This window comes from Engystomops pustulosus, chromosome 1 (genome assembly GCF_040894005.1).
Source record: "Engystomops pustulosus chromosome 1, aEngPut4.maternal, whole genome shotgun sequence".
NCBI lineage: Eukaryota > Metazoa > Chordata > Amphibia > Anura > Leptodactylidae > Engystomops > Engystomops pustulosus.
Genome location: NC_092411.1, coordinates 154611970 through 154629400, shown reverse-complemented (window position 1 = coordinate 154629400; position 17431 = coordinate 154611970). Strand labels below are relative to the sequence as shown.

General features: G+C 48.4%; 1 protein-coding gene across 3 annotated transcripts in view; it reads left to right on the top strand.

Moving 5' to 3' along the window:
• Positions 1 to 17036, top strand: part of PCSK4 (proprotein convertase subtilisin/kexin type 4) — a 54274-nt gene extending 37238 nt beyond the window's left edge. For all 3 annotated transcript variants that reach the window (XM_072112135.1, XM_072112126.1, XM_072112116.1), the window contains 2 exons: positions 15799 to 15915; positions 16645 to 17036. In XM_072112135.1, the coding sequence (XP_071968236.1) occupies positions 15799 to 15915; positions 16645 to 17015 (488 nt within the window). In that variant the 3' untranslated portion in view covers positions 17016 to 17036. The remainder of the gene's footprint in view (positions 1 to 15798; positions 15916 to 16644) is intronic.
• The last annotated feature ends 395 nt before the right edge of the window (positions 17037 to 17431 follow it).

Genomic DNA, 17431 nt, shown 5'->3' with positions numbered 1-17431 from the left:
TCCGTTACCTGTCCGCTCCACCATCCAGCAGCTGCCAGACGAAGTAAGTGTCCCCTATCCTGTTGTAGGGTCACTCAGGGACCGTCAGTTAGGTTCCTAATAGTGGGTTCGCCCTTATCAGGGCGGTTTATCTGCTTTAGGCAGGGCCTTAGCCCACAGGGACGTCGCAGGGTGAATTCGCCACCACTTACGTAGTCTTACAGCTAGCGCCAAGTCTGGTTGTGGTTGCGCGTTTGCTGGACGAGTGCTGACAATGATACTATGATTAGCCCGAACTCTGTGTCATACTGTGTATTTAAACACTTTTCCATGGAGCACCCAGTAGCAATACTACTATCATTTTAAGATGTACAAATAATAAAAGTTTTATGATTTAGTTACTGTCCGGATATGGGTAATCTTTTCTGCAAATGGCAGTTTTGGGTAAAAAAAAATTTGAGCAAATAATCCCTGCCGTGACAATTGGTCCATTTTTTTGTGAAAATTTTAATTAACGGCTCCACTGTGTACATTACATTAAAGGGGGCCTCTGCTGTGGACATTACATTAAAGGGGGACCTCCTGTTGCTGACCCCGGATTGGACTTGACCCTGCATCTCTGCCACCTGCTCTGAACCTGTGCCTAGACCCAACCACGAGCCTGTCTTCTGTGACGGCTGCCACCGCAGGCTAGTCGTACCTGTGGAATGACCTGGTGGTACCCTGCTGCAGCAAGTCCATCCTGCTTTGCGCCGGCTCTGGTGAAGACCAGGTGCCACTTTGACTTCGGTCCCAGGTGTCGGCTAGTACCACCTCCCGCGGTGGTCCAGTGGATCCACACATCCCGAATCCTGACAGTAAGATCCGGATCCCGCCGAGATTACGCCTCCCAAGGTCTCATCACTTTGGCCACTTGGATAGACGTGCGGTTTAGGGAGCGTACAGAGGAGTTATGTCACAAGCATCCCCAAGTCTGTCAACGACGTCTACCTTGCCAAGCTCCTGCTTTTCAAAGGCCGCTCCAGCCTCCGGCCGTGCCGTCTGCAGAGGAGCCTATGCAGGTGGATCGATCTAGGCTGTCTTCCCAGGAACAATCTAGGCGACTTCAGGAGAACCTCTGTCTCTATTGTGCCAGCCTGCAGCACTTCCTTTGGACCTGTCCACTCTGTCCTCCGCGTCCGGGAAACGCGCGCACCTAGGGTTCTTGGGAGAAGCGTCCCTCGGTGAGAACAAAGCTTCTACACGTCTGAACATACTTGTCTTACTCCGCTCCGGTAAGGGTGACCCATTTTCTGCCTCTTTCTTCCTGGATTCCGAGTCAGCAGGAAACTTTGTGGTCTCTAAGTACCATCTTCCTGTGGTCCGTCTCAAGAAGCCGCTGGTTATCTCGTCAGTCAGTGGGCAGATTCTCCAGGACCCGATCCGGTACCACACTGAACCCCTATGCCTACAAGTAGGGGTCATGCACAAAGAGCGACTTTCCTTTTATCTGTTAACCCAGTCCAAGTCTTCAATCCTTCTGGGTCTTCCGTGGTTGCAGCGCCACGCACCGGTGCTCGACTGGCAAACGGGTGAAGTTCTCCGCTGCGGACGGGAGTGTCACTCACATTGTCTGGAAGCACCTTGTCCCGTCTCAGCCGATTCACTTCTGGAGTCCTTCAAGTCTTTGCTGGGTCTTCCTGCTCCATATGTGGACTTGGTGCCGGGTGCATCTCGTCCACTGGTTCGAGTGTACCCTCTGTCTGTTCCTGAAACCGTTTCCATTTCGGCCTACATAAAGGAGAGCCTGCACAAGGGCTTTATACACAAGTCTTCGTCTCCTGCTGGAGCAGGATTCTTCTTTTGTGTCCAAGAAGTATGGTTCTCTCCGTCCGTGCATCCATTACCGCGTCCTCAATAAAGTCACGGTGAAAAACCACTACCCAGTTCCCCTGATCACTGAACTCTTTGATCGTCTATGTGGTGCCAAGGTTTTCACCAAGTTGGACTTGCGAGGGGCATATAACCTCATTCGCATACAAGAAGGTGATAAATGGAAGACCGCCTTCAATACTCGAGATGGCCACTTCGACTTATGCCCTTTGGTCTCTGTAATGCACTGGCAGTGTTCCAGGACTTTGTCAACAACATATTCAGAGACTTACTCTATACCTTTGTCGTGGTCTACCTGGACGACATACTGGTGTTCTCTGTGGACATTGAATCCCATCAGACCCATGTACGTTAGGCCAATCACCTATATACAAAGCTCGAGAAATGCCAATTCCATCAGAAGAGTCTCCCATTCCTTGGATACATTATTTAAGACAAGGGACTACAGATGGATCCTGCCAAGGTGTCTGCAGTACTTCACTGGCCGTGTCCAGTGGGACTACAAGCTATCCAGAGATTCCTGGGATTTGCCAATTACTATCAAAAGTTCATCCCACATTTTTCCACCCTGGTATCTCCCATTGTGGCGCTGACCAAGAAGAACGCCAACCCTAGGCAGTGGCCTCCGGCGACTGAAGATGCTTTCACGGAGCTAAAATCTGCCTTTTCATCTGCACCCGTTCTCACCCGGTCTGATTCTGAGAAACCGTTCCTGCTAGAGGTTGACGCCTTGATCGGTTGGTGCTGGAACCGTTCTCACACAGAAGGGTGCCAAGGGCCCAACTCTCACTTGTGGGTTCTTCTCCAAGACCTTTTCAGCCGCAGAATGGAACTACCGTATATACTCGTGTATAAAACGAGTTTTTCAGCACAAAAAATGTGCTGAAAAACGGCCCCTCGGCTTATACACGAGTCTATTAAAAGAAAAAAACTTATATACTCACCCTCCGATGTCGGCGCGGCTCCCCGATGTCAGCGCGTCTTGTCTTCTTTCTTGCTTCTGTCATGGACGCGTCCATGTTTTCTTCCTGGCCGCGCATACTATGACGTTAGCAGCGGCCGCGTCATAGATGCGCCTGCTAGAAGAAAACATGGCCGCGTCCATGCCGGAAGAAAGAAGAAAGAAGAGGAGCCGCGGAGAAGAAAGAAGACGGACCCGCTGACATCGGGGAGCCATGCCGACATCGGAGGGTGAGTATAGAAGTTTATTTTTTTAAGGGCTGTGGGGGCGGGCTGTGGGGGCAGGCTGTATACTACTAGAGGCTGCTGTATACTACATGGGGACAGGCTGTATACTACTAGGGGATGCTGTATACTACATGGGGGCAGGCTGTATACTACTTGGGGCTGCTGCATACTACATGGGGGCAGGCTGTATACTACTAGGGGCTGCTGTATACTACATGGGGGCAGGCTGTATACTACATGGGGGCAGGCTATATACTACATGGGGGCAGGCTATATACTACATGGGGGCAGGCTGTATACTACATGGGGCAGGCTGTATACTACATGGGGGCAGGCTGTATACTACATGGGGGCAGGCTGTATACTACATGGGGGCAGGCTGTATACTACATGGGGGCAGGCTGTATACTACATGGGGGCAGGCTGTATACTACATGGGCGCAGGCTGTATACTACTAGGGGCTGCTGTATACTACATGGGGGCAGGCTGTATACTACATGGGGGCAGGCTGTATACTACTAGGGGATGCTGTATACTACTGGGGGCTACTGTATACTACATGGGGCAGGCTGTATACTACTACGGGATGCTGTATACTACATGGGGGCAGGCAGAGCCTACAGGGGGGGGGGCAGGCAGAGCCTTTCCCTCTCTAGGCTTATACTCCTGTCAATAAGTTTTATTTGGCGTCTTTTTAATTAGGCGACTCGGCTTATACTCGGGTATGTACTATATGTATATTTTTTTCCCTCAAAGTGAAAAGGCCAAAGACAAGGGGGCAGGCTGTATACTACTAGGGGATGCTGTATACTACATGGGGGCAGGCTGTATACTACTAGGGGCTGCTGTATACTACATGGGGGCAGGCTTTATACTACTAGGGGCTGCTGTATACTACATGGGGGCAGGCTGTATACTACTAGGGGCTGCTGTACACTACATGGGGGCAGGCTGTATACTACTAGGGGCTGCTGTATACTACATGGGGGCAGGCAGTATACTACTAGGGGCTGCTGTATACTACATGGGGGCAGACTGTATACTATTAGGGGCTGCTGTCTGCTACTTGGGGGAAGGCTGTATACTGCTAGGGGATGCTGTATACTACATGGGGGAAGGCTGTATACTATTAGGGGATGCTGTATACTACATGGGGGCAGGCAGTATACTACTAGGGGCTGCTGTTTACTACTAGGGGCTGGCTGTATACTACATACGGGCAGGCTGTATACTACATGGGGGCAGGCTGTATACTACATGGGGGCAGGCTGTATACTACTGGGGGCTGCTGTATACTACTAGGGGCTGCTGTATACTACATGGGGGCTGCTGTATACTACATGGGGGCAGGCAGAGCCCACAGGGGGGCAGGCAGAGCCTTTCCCTCTCTAGGCTTATACACCTGTCAATAAGTTTTATTTGGCATCTTTTTAATTAGGCGACTCAGCTTATACTCGGGTATGTACTATATGTATATTTTTTTTTCTCAAAGTGAAAAGGCCAAAGACAAGGGGGCAGGCTGTATACTACTAGGGGATGCTGTATACTACATGGGGGCAGGCTGTATACTACTAGGGGCTGCTGTATACTACTAGGGGCTGCTGTATACTAGGGGCAGGCTTTATACTACTAGGGGCTGCTGTATACTACATGGGGGCAGGCTGTATACTACTAGGGGCTGCTGTACACTACATGGGGGCAGGCTGTATACTACTAGGGGCTGCTGTATTCTACATGGGGGCAGGCTTTTATACTACTAGGGCGCTGCTGTATACTACATGGGGGCTGGCAGGCTGTATACTACTGGGGGCTGGCAGGCTGTATACTACTGGGGGCTGGCAGGCTGTATACTACTGGGGACTGGCTGTATACTACTGGGGACTGGCTGTATACTACTGGGGGGCAGGCTGTATACTACTGGGGGGCAGGCTGTATACTACATGGGGGCTGCTGTATACTACATGGGGGCCGACTGTATACTACATGGGGGCAGACTGTATACTACTAGGGGCAGGCAGTATACTACTAGGGGCTGCTGTATACTACTAGGGGATGCTGTATACTACATGGGGGCTGGCAGGCTGTATACTACTGGGGGCTGGCAGGCTGTATACTACTGGGGGCTGGCAGGCTGTATACTACTGGGGGCTGGCAGGCTGTATACTACTGGGGGCTGGCAGGCTGTATACTACTGGGGACTGGCTGTATACTACTGGGGGCAGACTGTATGCTACATGGGGGCAGGCTGTATACTACATGGGGGCAGGCTGTATGCTACATGGGGGCAGGCTGTATACTACATGGGGGCAGGCTGTATACTACATGGAGGCTGCTGTATACTACATGGGGGCAGGCAGTATACTACTAGGGACTGCTGTTTACTACTAGGGGCTGGCTGTATAATACTAGGGGCTGGCTGTATAATACTATGGGCTGCTGTATACTACATGGGGGCAGGCTGTATACTACATGGGGGCAGGCTGTATACTACATGGGGGCAGGCTGTATACTACATGGGGGAAGGCTGTATACTACATGGGGGCAGGCTGTATACTACTAGGGGATGCTCTATACTACATGGGGGCTGCTGTATACTACAGGGGGGCAGGCAGAGCCTTTCCGTCTCTAGGCTTATACTCCTGTCAATAAGTGAAAAGGCCAAAGACAAGGGGGCAGGCTGTATACTACTAGGGGCTGCTGTATACTACTAGGGGCTGCTGTATACTACTAGGGGCTGCTGTATACTACTAGGGGCAGGCTTTATACTACTAGGGGCTGCTGTATACTACATGGGGGCAGGCTGTATACTACTAGGGGCTGCTGTACACATGGGGGCAAGCTGTATACTTGCTGTATTCTACTGGGGGCTGGCAGGCTGTATTCTACTGGGGACTGGCTGTATACTGCTGGGAACTGGCAGTATACTACTGAGGGCAGGCTGTATACTACTGGGGCCTGCTGTATACTACATGGGGGCAGACTGTATACTACATGGGGGCAGACTGTATACTACTAGGGGCAGGCAGTATACTACTAGGGGATGCTATATACTACATGGGGGAAGGCAGTATACTACTAGGGGATGCTGTATACTACATGGGGGCAGGCTGGCTGTATACTACATGGGGCAGGCTGGCTGTATACCATTAGGGGCTGTCAGGCTGTATACTACTGGGAGCTGGCTGACTATATACTACTGGGGGCTTGCTGGCTATATACTGGGGGGGGGGGAGTTTGACCAATGCATTTCCCACCCTCGGCTTATACTCGAGTCAGTAGTTTTTCCCAGTTTTTGGTGACAAAATTAGGGGTCTCGGCTTATACTTGGGTCGGCTTATACTCGAGTATATACGGTACTCTATTGCAGATCGGGAACTTCTGGCTATTAAATTTGCTTTGGAGGAATAGTTTTATCTTCTAGAGGTTGCTCGTTATCCAGTCAGTATCTATACTGATCATTAAAAACCTCCTGTACCTCTGGACTGCTCAGCGTCTAAATCCAAAACCGGCTTGTTGGTCTCTCTTCTTCTCCCGTTTCAACTTTCTGCTACATTTCCGTCCTGCAGAGAAGAATGTGAGGGATGATGCTCTCTCTCGTGCCTCGGATGTTGTTGGGGAGGATCCTGCTCCTAGACACATTGTTTATCCTGAACGGCTGGTTCTTGCTGCTCCTGTGGACTTTCGGCAACTTCCTCCTGGCAAGATGTATGTCCGACCTGCCCTTCAGAGATGGATACTGACTTTGGGACATTGCTCTCGTGTGGCTGGGCACCATGGGGTGCAGCGCTCTCTTGCCTTCATTTCCCGACAGTACTGGTGGTCAGATCTGGTCAAGGATGTACGGAATTTTGTGGGTTGGGTAATACCGTCATGTGGGTGGTAACCGACCGCTTCTCCAAGATTTCCCACTTTGTTCCTCTGCCAGGCCTGCCGTCGGTTCCACATCTTGCCAGCCTGTTCTTCCAGCACATCTTCTGGCTTCATGGAATACCTCTGCATATAGTCTCGGACCAGGGGGCTCAGTTTGTTTTCCGTTTCTGGTGGTCCCTGTGCCGTCAACTACAAGTGAACTACAAGTGAAGAATTGAATATTTCCGTGGTATCATTGATATTTTTTGCATACCTCGACCTCGGCTGCCACTGCACGCTAGTCGCACCTGTGGAACGACTTGGTGGTACCCTGCCACAGCAAGTCCATCCCGCTTTGCCACACATCCCGAATAATGACAGTTATATGTACAGCTGGTATAATCTGGTGATCTCCTGTATATAATCATATATGAACAGCGGGTGTAACATGGGGATCTCCTGTATATAATGATATATGTACAGCTGGTATAACCTGGGGATCTTACTGTATATAATGATATATGTACAGCTGGTATAACCTAGGGATCCCGTATACATAATGATAAATGTGCAGTTGGTATAACATTAGTGAACTTACATTAAAGGGGGGCTCTGCAGTGGACATTTTATTAAAGGGGGGCTCTGTGGTTGACATTTTATCAATGCGGGAAGGCTGGTGGACATTTTATAAATGAGTAGCAGTAGCCTTTCCCTCTCTAGGCTTATACTCCAGTCAATAAAGTTTTTTTTGGCGTCTTTTTAATTAGGCGTCTCGGCTTATACTCGGGTATGTACTATATGTATATTTTTTTTCCTCAAAGTGAAAAGGCCAAAGACAAGGGCTATTATAGTGTCCCCTTTTCTGTAGTCCCTTCTTTTATAGACAGACAACAGAAAAAGAAACACTAGGAGGGGCTACAGAGGGGGGCAGCTGCAGGAAGGGGGTGTTTTAAATAGAGAGCTGCTGGAAATGGCACATTATATGGCAGGGACCATGTGTGACCGGCTTCTCTACCAATTCTGAGATCCAATTAGATACCCCAATTGATTATTACTAGAGATGAGCGAGCACTAAAATGCTCGGGTACTCGTTATTCGAGACGAACTTTTCCCGATGCTCGAGTGCTCGTCTCGAATAACGAGCCCCATTGAAGTCAATGGGAGACTCGAGCATTTTTCAAGGGGACCAAGGCTCTGCACAGGGAAGCTTGGCCAAACACCTGGGAACCTCAGAAAAGGATGGAAACACCACGGAAATGGACAGGAAACAGCAGGGGCAGCATGCATGGATGCCTCTGAGGCTGCTTAATCGCACCATTATGCCAAAATTATGGGCAACAGCATGGCCATGACAGAGTGACAGAATGAAGCTAGATAGCATCTAAAACATCCAATAATTGACCCTGACACTATAGGGGACGGCATGCAGAGGCAGCGGCAGGCTAGAGAGTGACATGGCGACATACCCTAAATGGACTCAGGCTTTAAACCAATGGGTGGCAGAGAGGAACCAAAGGAGGTGAGCAAGAAGCGCTCAAATAATATCGGTACATGATAAAAGTTTGCCAGTATATTTTGTGGATTACACAGCATGGTGGCGACAAAGTTAACATGGAAGCCATGAAAACAACCCAAATTTCTGCCTGACACAGCTCGTTTGATAAGGGGACCATGTATGGAGGCAGTGAACTAGTAGTAGATTAAAGGTGCTGCAGTTAAAACTATGTTAGTTGGATCTTGGCATGGAGCTGGCGCTCCGCTGCCAGGCGAGCTTTCGCCAATCCAAGCCCCTGTCTCTAGGCTACTCCCCAAACAGCACTTCTAAGAACCTTTTATATAAGATCAAGTGTAGTAGCGTTCTTATAAGTTTAGGATATGGCGGGTGAGGGGAATGTAAACAGATGCGCAAGAAGCGCTGAAATAATATTGGTAAATGATAAAAGTTTGCCAGTATATTTTGTGAATTACACAGCAGGGTGGCGACAAAGTTAACAAGTTTGTTGTGGAAGCCATGAAAACAACCCAAAATTCTGCCTGACACAGCTCGTTTGATAAGGGGACCATGTATGCCTACAGTTCATGCCAGTCGCTGCACTGGCTGCCAGTCTCCTTTCGAATACAGTTTAAAATAATAACCCTCATCCATAAAGCTCTGTATAATGCTGCACCCCCCTACCTCTCCTCTCTTATCTCAGTCTATCGCCCAACCCGTGCTCTTAGATCCGCCAGTGATCTTAGATTAACCTCTACCCTAGTGCGGACCTCCCACTCGCGTCTCCAAGACTTCTCTAGAGCTGCACCAATTCTATGGAATGCTCTGCCCCGGACTATCAGACTAATACCTAACTTCTTCCAAAGTTTCAAACGTGCTCTTAAAACCCATTTCTTTAGGCAAGCCTATAACACTCATTAACTGCATGAAGTTTTAACTCTTCTACTAACCCGTCCTGTGTCGTCCTCCCATCTGTTATCCAGCAACCAACAGGCACCAGACTTCTCTGCAGTCCCATTCACCCTGGACCTGGTATATAAGATGATGGCTGAGTGGTTCAAGCGACAGCAATTCCATTTATTATATTTTGTTCTATTCCCTAAGAAGAATGGCTTGACCATTACATATTCTTTTACCTCGTGTTACCCCATCATCTTCATAAACCGTAAGCTCTGGCGAGCAGGGACCTCACTCCTGTTGTTCCATACAAATGTTGTGCTCTGTTACATTACATTTGTATTTGTTTCCTATGATTTGTAAAGCGCTACGGAATATGATGGCGCTATATAAATAAAGATTATTATTATTATTATTATTATTATGGAGGCAGTGAACTAGTAGTAGATTAAAGGTGCTGCAGTTAAAACTATGTTAGTTGGATCTTGGGATGGAGCTGGCGCTCCGCTTCCAGGCGAGCTTTCGCCAATCCAAGCCCCTGTCTCTCGGCTACTCCCCAAACAGCACTTCTAAGAACCTTTTGTATAAGATCAAGTGTAGTAGCGTTCTTATAAGTTTGGGATATGGCGGGTGAGGGGAATGTAAACAGATGCGCAAGAAGCGCTGAAATAATATCGGTAAATGATAAAAGTTTGCCAGTATATTTTGTGGATTACACAGCAGGGTGGCGACAAAGTTAACAAGTTTGATGTGGAATGCCCTGTAATAGCTCTTGGGCGGTGTGCCTTTTATCGCCTAGGCTCAGCAGTTTGAGCACCGCCTGCTGTCGCTTAGCGACGGCACTGCTGCTGTGCCTAGAGCTACCGACTGATGGCGCCATGGCCACGGATGGTAGTTCGGAGGAGGAGGAGGTGGAGGAGGGGTGGGAGGAGGAGGAGGTATAGTAGGCCTTTGAGACCTGGACCGAGGTAGGCCCCGCAATCCTCTGCGTCAGCAGTATATGACCAGCCCCAGGGTCAGACTCGGTCCCAGCCTGCACCAAGTTAAGTGTAGTAGTGTTCTTATAAGTTTGGGATATGGCGGGTGAGGGGAATGTAAACAGATGCGCAAGAAGCGCTGAAATAATATCCCTAAATGGTAAAAGTTTGCCAGTATATTTTGTGGATAACACAGCAGGGTGGCGACAAAGTTAACAACTTTGATGTGGAATCCATGAAAACAACCCAAATTTCTGCCTGACACACCTCGTTTGATAAGGGGACGATGTATGGAGGCAGCTATATGGACGACTTTTGGAGGTAGCAATGGAGACAACGTGTGGAGGCTGCTATGGAGACAATTTAATTTGGATAGTGCCTGTATGTGGCAGTCCAAAAAAGTTTTCAAACCAGAGGAGCAGGTAGGTGGCCCTCCAGAAAAATGAAATAGATTGAGTGCCTGTATGTGGCAGTCCAAAAAAGTTTTCAAACCAGAGGAGCAGGTAGGTGGCCCTCCAGAAAAATGGAATAGATTGAGTGCCTGTATGTGGCACTCCCAAAAATTGTTTAAAACAGAGGACCGGGTAGGTGGCCCTCCAGAAAAATTAAATGCATAAAGTACTATAGCTAGAGCCACTGGGCCCTGTCAAAAAATAGCCAGTTTCCTCTGCTTTAGTGTACAAAGAGGAGGAGAAGGAGGAAAATGAGGAGGAGGAGGAGTGCATAAATTATTCAGGTTGAGCTTCCTTCACCTGGTGGACATTGGAAATTATGAGAAATCCAGGCTTTATTCATCTTAATAAGCGTCAGCCGGTCAGCGCTGTCAGTCGACAGGCGTGTACGCTTATCGGTGATGATGCCACCAGCTGCACTGAAAACCCGCTCGGACAAGACGCTAGCGGCAGGGCAGGCAAGAACCTCCAAGGCGTACAGCGCCAGTTCGTGCCACATGTCCAGCTTTGAAACCCAGTAGTTGTAGGGAGCTGTGTGATCATTTAGGACGATGGTATGGTCAGCTACGTACTCCCTCACCATCTTTCTGTAAAGATCAGCCCTACTCTGCCGAGACTGGGGACATGTGACAGTGTCTTTCTGGGGTGACATAAAGCTGGCAAAAGCCTTGTAAAGCGTACCCTTGCCAGTGCTGGACAAGCTGCCTGCTCGCCTACTCTCCCTTGCTACTTGTCCCGCAGAACTACGCACTCTGCCGCTAGCGCTGTCAGAAGGGAAATAGTGTTTCAGCTTGTGCACCAGGGCCTGCTGGTATTCATGCATTCTCACACTCCTTTCCTCTCCAAGGATGAGAGTGGAAAGATTTTGCTTGTACCGTGGGTCCAGGAGAGTGAATACCCAGTAATCGGTGCTGGAATAAATTCTTTGAACGCGAGGGTCACGGGATAGGCAGCCTAGCATGAAATCTGCCATATGCGCCAGAGTACCAACGCGTAAGAATTCACTCCCCTCACTGGCCTGACTGTCCATTTCCTCCTCCTCCAACTCCTCCAACTCCTCTTCTTCTGCCCATACACGCTGAACAGTGAAGGACTCAACAATGGTCCCCTCTTGTGTCTCGCCAACATTCTCCTCCTCTTCCTCCTCTGTGCTGGACTTCCTGAAATGCGCACAGATGCGGCGCACCTTCGTGAGCAAATCAGACAGATTGGGGTATGTCTTGAGGAAACGCTGAACTATCAGATTTAACACATGGGCCAGGCATGGCACATGTGTCAGTCTGCCGAGTTGCAGAGCCGCCACCAGGTTACGGCCGTTGTCACACACAACCATGCCTGGCTTCAGGTTCAGCGGTGCCAGCCACAGATCAGTCTGCGCCGTGATGCCCTGTAATAGTTCTTGGGCGGTGTGCCTTTTATCGCCTAGGCTCAGGAGTTTGAGCACCGCCTGCTGTCGCTTAGCGACGGCACTGCTGCTGTGCCTAGAGCTAGCGACTGATGGCGCCATGCCCACGGATGGTAGTTCGGAGGAGGAGGTGGAGGAGGGGTGGGAGGAGGAGGAGGCATAGTAGGCCTGAAAGACTTGGACCGAGGTAGGCCCCGCAATCCTCGGCGTCGGCAGTATATGACCAGCCGCAGGGTCAGACTCGGTCCCAGCCTCCACCAAGTTAACCCAATGTGCCGTCAGCGATATATAGTGGCCCTGCCCGGCAGCACTCGTCCACGTGTCCGTGTTCAGGTGGACCTTGTCAGAAACGGCGTTGGTCAGGGCACGGATGATGTTATCTGACACATGCTGGTGCAGGGCTGGGACGGCACATCGGGAAAAGTAGTGGCGGCTGGGGACCGAATACTGAGGGGCGGCCGCCGCCATGAGGTTGCGAAAGGCCTCGGTTTCTACTAGCCTATAGGGCAGCATCTCCAGGCTAAGCAATCTGGAGATGTGGACATTAAGGGCTTGGGCGTGCGGGTGGGTTGCACTATATTTGCGTTTCCGCTCCAGCGTCTGGGGTATGGAGAGCTGAACGCTGGTGGATGCTGTGGAGGATCGTGGAGGCGACGATGGGGTTTTTGTGCCAGGGTCCTGGGCAGGGGGCTGACTATCAGCTGACACAGGGGAAGGAGCAGTGGTGTGCACGGCCAGAGGTGAACGGGCTTGGTGCCACTGAGTGGGGTGTTTAGCATTCATATGCCTGCGCATACTGGTGGTAGTTAAGCTAGTAGTGGTGGAACCCCTGCTGATCCTGGTTTGGCAAAGGTTGCACACCACAGTCCGTCGGTCATCCGGTGTTTCCTTAAAGAACCTCCAGACTTCTGAAAATCTAGCCCTCGCCGCGGGAGCCCTCGCCACGGGAGCTTCACTACGTGACACATTTGGCGCTGATGCACCTGCTCTGGCCCTGCCTCTCCGTCTGGCCCCACCACTGCCTCTTCCAACCTGTTCTGGTCGAGGACTCTCCTGCGTCTCAGAAGCACTTTGTTCACCCGGCCTCTCAACCCAGCTTGGGTCTGTCACCTCATCATCCTCTGATCCCTCAGTCTGCTCCCCCCTCGGACTTCCTGCCCTGACAACAACTTCACCACTGTCTGACAACCGTGTCTCCTCATCGTCGGACACCTCTTTACACACTTCTTCCACTAGGTCAAGAAGGTCATCATCACCCACAGACTGCGACTGGTGGAAAACCTGGGCATCGGAAAATTGCTCAGCAGCAACCGGACAAGTGGTTTGTGACTGTGGGAAGGGTCCAGAAAACAGTTCCTCAGAGTATGCCGGTTCAAATGCCAAATTTTCCTGGGAGGGGGCAGACTGGGAGGGAGGAGGCTGAGGTGCAGGAGCTGGAGGAGTGCCGATTTCGGTGACATGGGTGGACTGCGTGGAAGACTGACTGGTGGACAAATTGCTCGAAGCATTGTCGGCAATCCACGACATCACCTGTTCGCACTGTTCTGGCCTCAACAGTGCTCTACCACGAGTCCCAGTAACTTCAGACATGAACCTAGGGAGTGTAGCTCTGCGGCGTTCCCCTGCTCCCTCATCAGCAGGTGGTGTCTCACCCCGCCCAGGACCACGGCCTCTGACCCCTGCAGTAGTTGGACGCCCACGTCCCCGCCCTCGTCCTCTACCCCTAGCCCTCGGGTTAAACATTTTGAAAATGAAAGTTATAACTTTAATTTTTTTTTAACTTTTTTTTGTGTTTTTTTGTGTTTTTTTTTTTTGTGTTTTTTAGTTTTTAAAACCAAACGATGCTATCCTATTGCTATGGCTATTTTCTAGCCAAGTATGCAAGCACACTGCTATGCCAGATGAGATGACGCTGAGTTATGAAAAAATAAACGTAAAATAAAAAGAAACTGGCAGACTGTGCCTAATTGAAATCCAACCCCTAATAAATTTTCCCACTTTGGTCTTTGCGATGGATATGTGCGTCACTAAGCGCTAAACACAGCGGTCGCAAGTCTCACTACAAATTCCTCACAATTTGGTAGTAGATGCACTGCAGCAAGGACAGCCACCAGCAGATCAACCAGAAATAAAATATATATAACGCTATTGTAGGCATAAGTAAGCCATTTGGATTCTCCTTTGGCTATTTTCTAGCCAAGTATGAAAGCACACTGATGAGATGACGCTGAGTTATGAAAAAATAAATGTAAAATAAAAAGTAAATGGCAGACTGTGCCTAATTGAAATCAAACCCCTAATAAATTTTCCCACTTTGGTGTTTGAGGTGGATATGTGTGTCACTAAGAGCTAAACACAACGGTAGCAAGTCCCCCTGCAAATTCCTCACAATATGGTACTAGCTGCAAATAAAAAAAAAAAAAGTATAACGTTATTGTAGCCCTAAGAAGGGCTGTTGGGTTCTTGTAGAATCACTCCTGCCTAACAGTAAGCTAATAGAACACCCTAACGCTTTCCCTGACCAGCAGCAGCTCTCTCCCTAGCGGCATCCAGACACAGAATGATCCGAGCAGCGCGGGCAGCGGCTAGTCTATCCCAGGGTCACCTGATCTGGCCAGCCAACCACTGCTATCGACGTGTAAGGGTACCACGTCATGCTGGGTGGAGTGCAGAGTCTCCTGGCTTGTGATTGGCTCTGTTTCTGGCCGCCAAAAAGCAAAACGGCGGGAGCTGCCATTTTCTCGAGCGGGCGAAGTATTCGTCCGAGCAACGAGCAGTTTCGAGTACGCTAATGCTCGAACGAGCATCAAGCTCGGACGAGTATGTTCGCTCATCTCTAATTATTACCACTAAGTCCTGTAAATAAACTCTTTGACCGTTCGGGTATAAATCACCTCAGGCAGCAAAGAGGCTAGGTACACTCCTGTATGTGGGGGCACAGTGTGGTCAGCTGTGGTGTAAATGGTATATTATGATATACGATATACATGGGATGACAGTGTGGTGAGTTGTGATGCGCAGGGTATATATAATAGATGTGGGTAAACAGTGTGGTCAGTTGTTGTGTGAGGATATATATTATATATAGGGGAACCCGGGGTCAGTTGTGGTGTGTGGGATATATATGGTGTATGTGGGGGCCCATGTGGTCATTTGTGGTGTGAGGGGTATATATGATATATGTGGGGGATGTTGTGGTCAGTTGTGATGTGAGGAGTATATATGATATATGTATGGGTACAGTGTGGTCAGTTTTGTGAGGGTTATATATGATATATGTGAAGGCACAATGTGGTCAGTTGTGGTGTGACGAGTCTATATGATATATAGGGAGGCAGCTCAGCCAATCGGTGCAATTTATTCAGATAAGGGGGAGGACAGGTCAGTCATGAAGTGCAGTGAGTAAAGGGACAAGGGGGCAGAGTGGAAGGCCCCGCGCACCCACCTTATAATCATTGGAGCTGCAGGCCAGACCCCCTTGAGATTATCCACATCGAGGGCCTGGAATTGGTGCTCCAATAGTGCCAATGATAATCCAGCCTTGCTCATGGATTTTGCCATAGGTAAAGAAGAATGATTTCTACTTATTTAGTTGCTGAAATATTTTATTTTCTCTCTCTTCATCTGTAAATTTGTTTCATATTTACTTCATCTAAAAATCTAATCTCTTTCTGCATGTCTCCTAGGATTGTTGTACAGCTTTGTCCTTATTCTGTATGGAACAAATGAAAACTTAATGGCTAGGAAAATCGGTTCTGGGTTGTCAGAATGTGTAATTCGTGATCCCAGTGGAGCATGCCAAGGTAAATTCTACACACAATGTTGCCTATGTGCAGTATTGTACAAATAGGAATGAAAACTAGCCTAGGGACTAGAGGCTTAAAGTAAAGCAGTAGACATTTCTTAAAGCACCTGTGCAGGTTTAGAAACACATTGCTGTTTTCTTTCCAACATAGTGCCGCACGTGTCCATGTGTTATGTTTGCTATTGCAGCCAATAAGAAAATAATTGCAGTACAAACTTTTTTTTTTCTCTAATCTTCATCATCATGAAATATACAACAGATAAGTTATAGAGTTCAACGTTTCCTTTCATGCAAAGTCCATGAATTCCAGTTTTGGTACAGAGAGAGTGGGCAGATTTACACACCGCCTTTCAGAGTACCTACCCCTTTCTCAAGCATGGTCTATCTGGTATAGCAGTTCAGTTCCCTTCAAATGTAAAGGGTTGAACTGCAGGAGCACACTCAACGTGTGGTGCATTATTGTTTATGGAGCAGATACCATTTCTCAATCCTGTACATTCCTTTGGCAATTTTGTTCATATTGTGATGTATTACTTGAAACCGATAATTTGGTACTCTCCTGTCTAAAGGCAGGGTTCTATCAATAAGAGGAGCATTGTTATTAGACTGATGGAATTGATGCTTAAAAAAGTGTCCACTTCTTTGGAAGGAATAGTGTTTTCATGTACCACATCTTGTAATCTTGACCGTGCTCCTGAATGTTCTAAGCTTTTATTTTTTCTTATAGAGTGTGAACTACCATTTTATATCTATGGAAATGTATGCATCATCCATTGTCCACCAAAATATTTTAAAGATCTACAGAAGGTGAAGACATTAGAAAAGGAGTCCCACAATACTAAACGTGTTTGTGCCCCATGTCACCCATCTTGCCACACTTGCAGCGGTGATTCGGCTAGTAATTGCACCTCATGTCCACTCTTTTCCACCCATGATAAAGACCATTGGTCCTGCTCACAGGTGGACTTTAACAAGGCTTATTCTAGTAATGCTGGCTTTGCGAAGCCTCCAGGAATTACTTTAGTGGCTGCCATTGGTATAGCGGTCTCTGAGTATGTACTACTTTATGTCCACCTTTTCCTTACTACTGTGCCTTAAATAAAAATATATTAAAATTGATTGTGAAGATTATTGCCTTTATATTGTATGTGTGATGTAGGAGAAATTATTTGCTAGGATGCACATAGTTTTGTTTTTTTTACCAAAATAGATTTGAAGTTGCATTTACAGAAGACCCAAAACAAAAGTTTTGAAAACTAGACCCCTCAAGCAATTAATAAAGGTTTATTGTGAGCATTTTGCTCATGCAAATGAAAATTTCTATTTTTTTTTAAGAAACTCAATTTCTTCTAAAAACAGAAATACCTCACAAAGGGGTAAAACTGTAGGGGAGTCGGCAGCGAGAGCTTTTGAAGGACAAATTTGCTATTACAGTGTCCCTTATATTGTTCCCAGCTTGTGCCACTGGAGAGTCCGCCCTGTAGATTATATTTCTTGTTTCCTGAATTTATCAA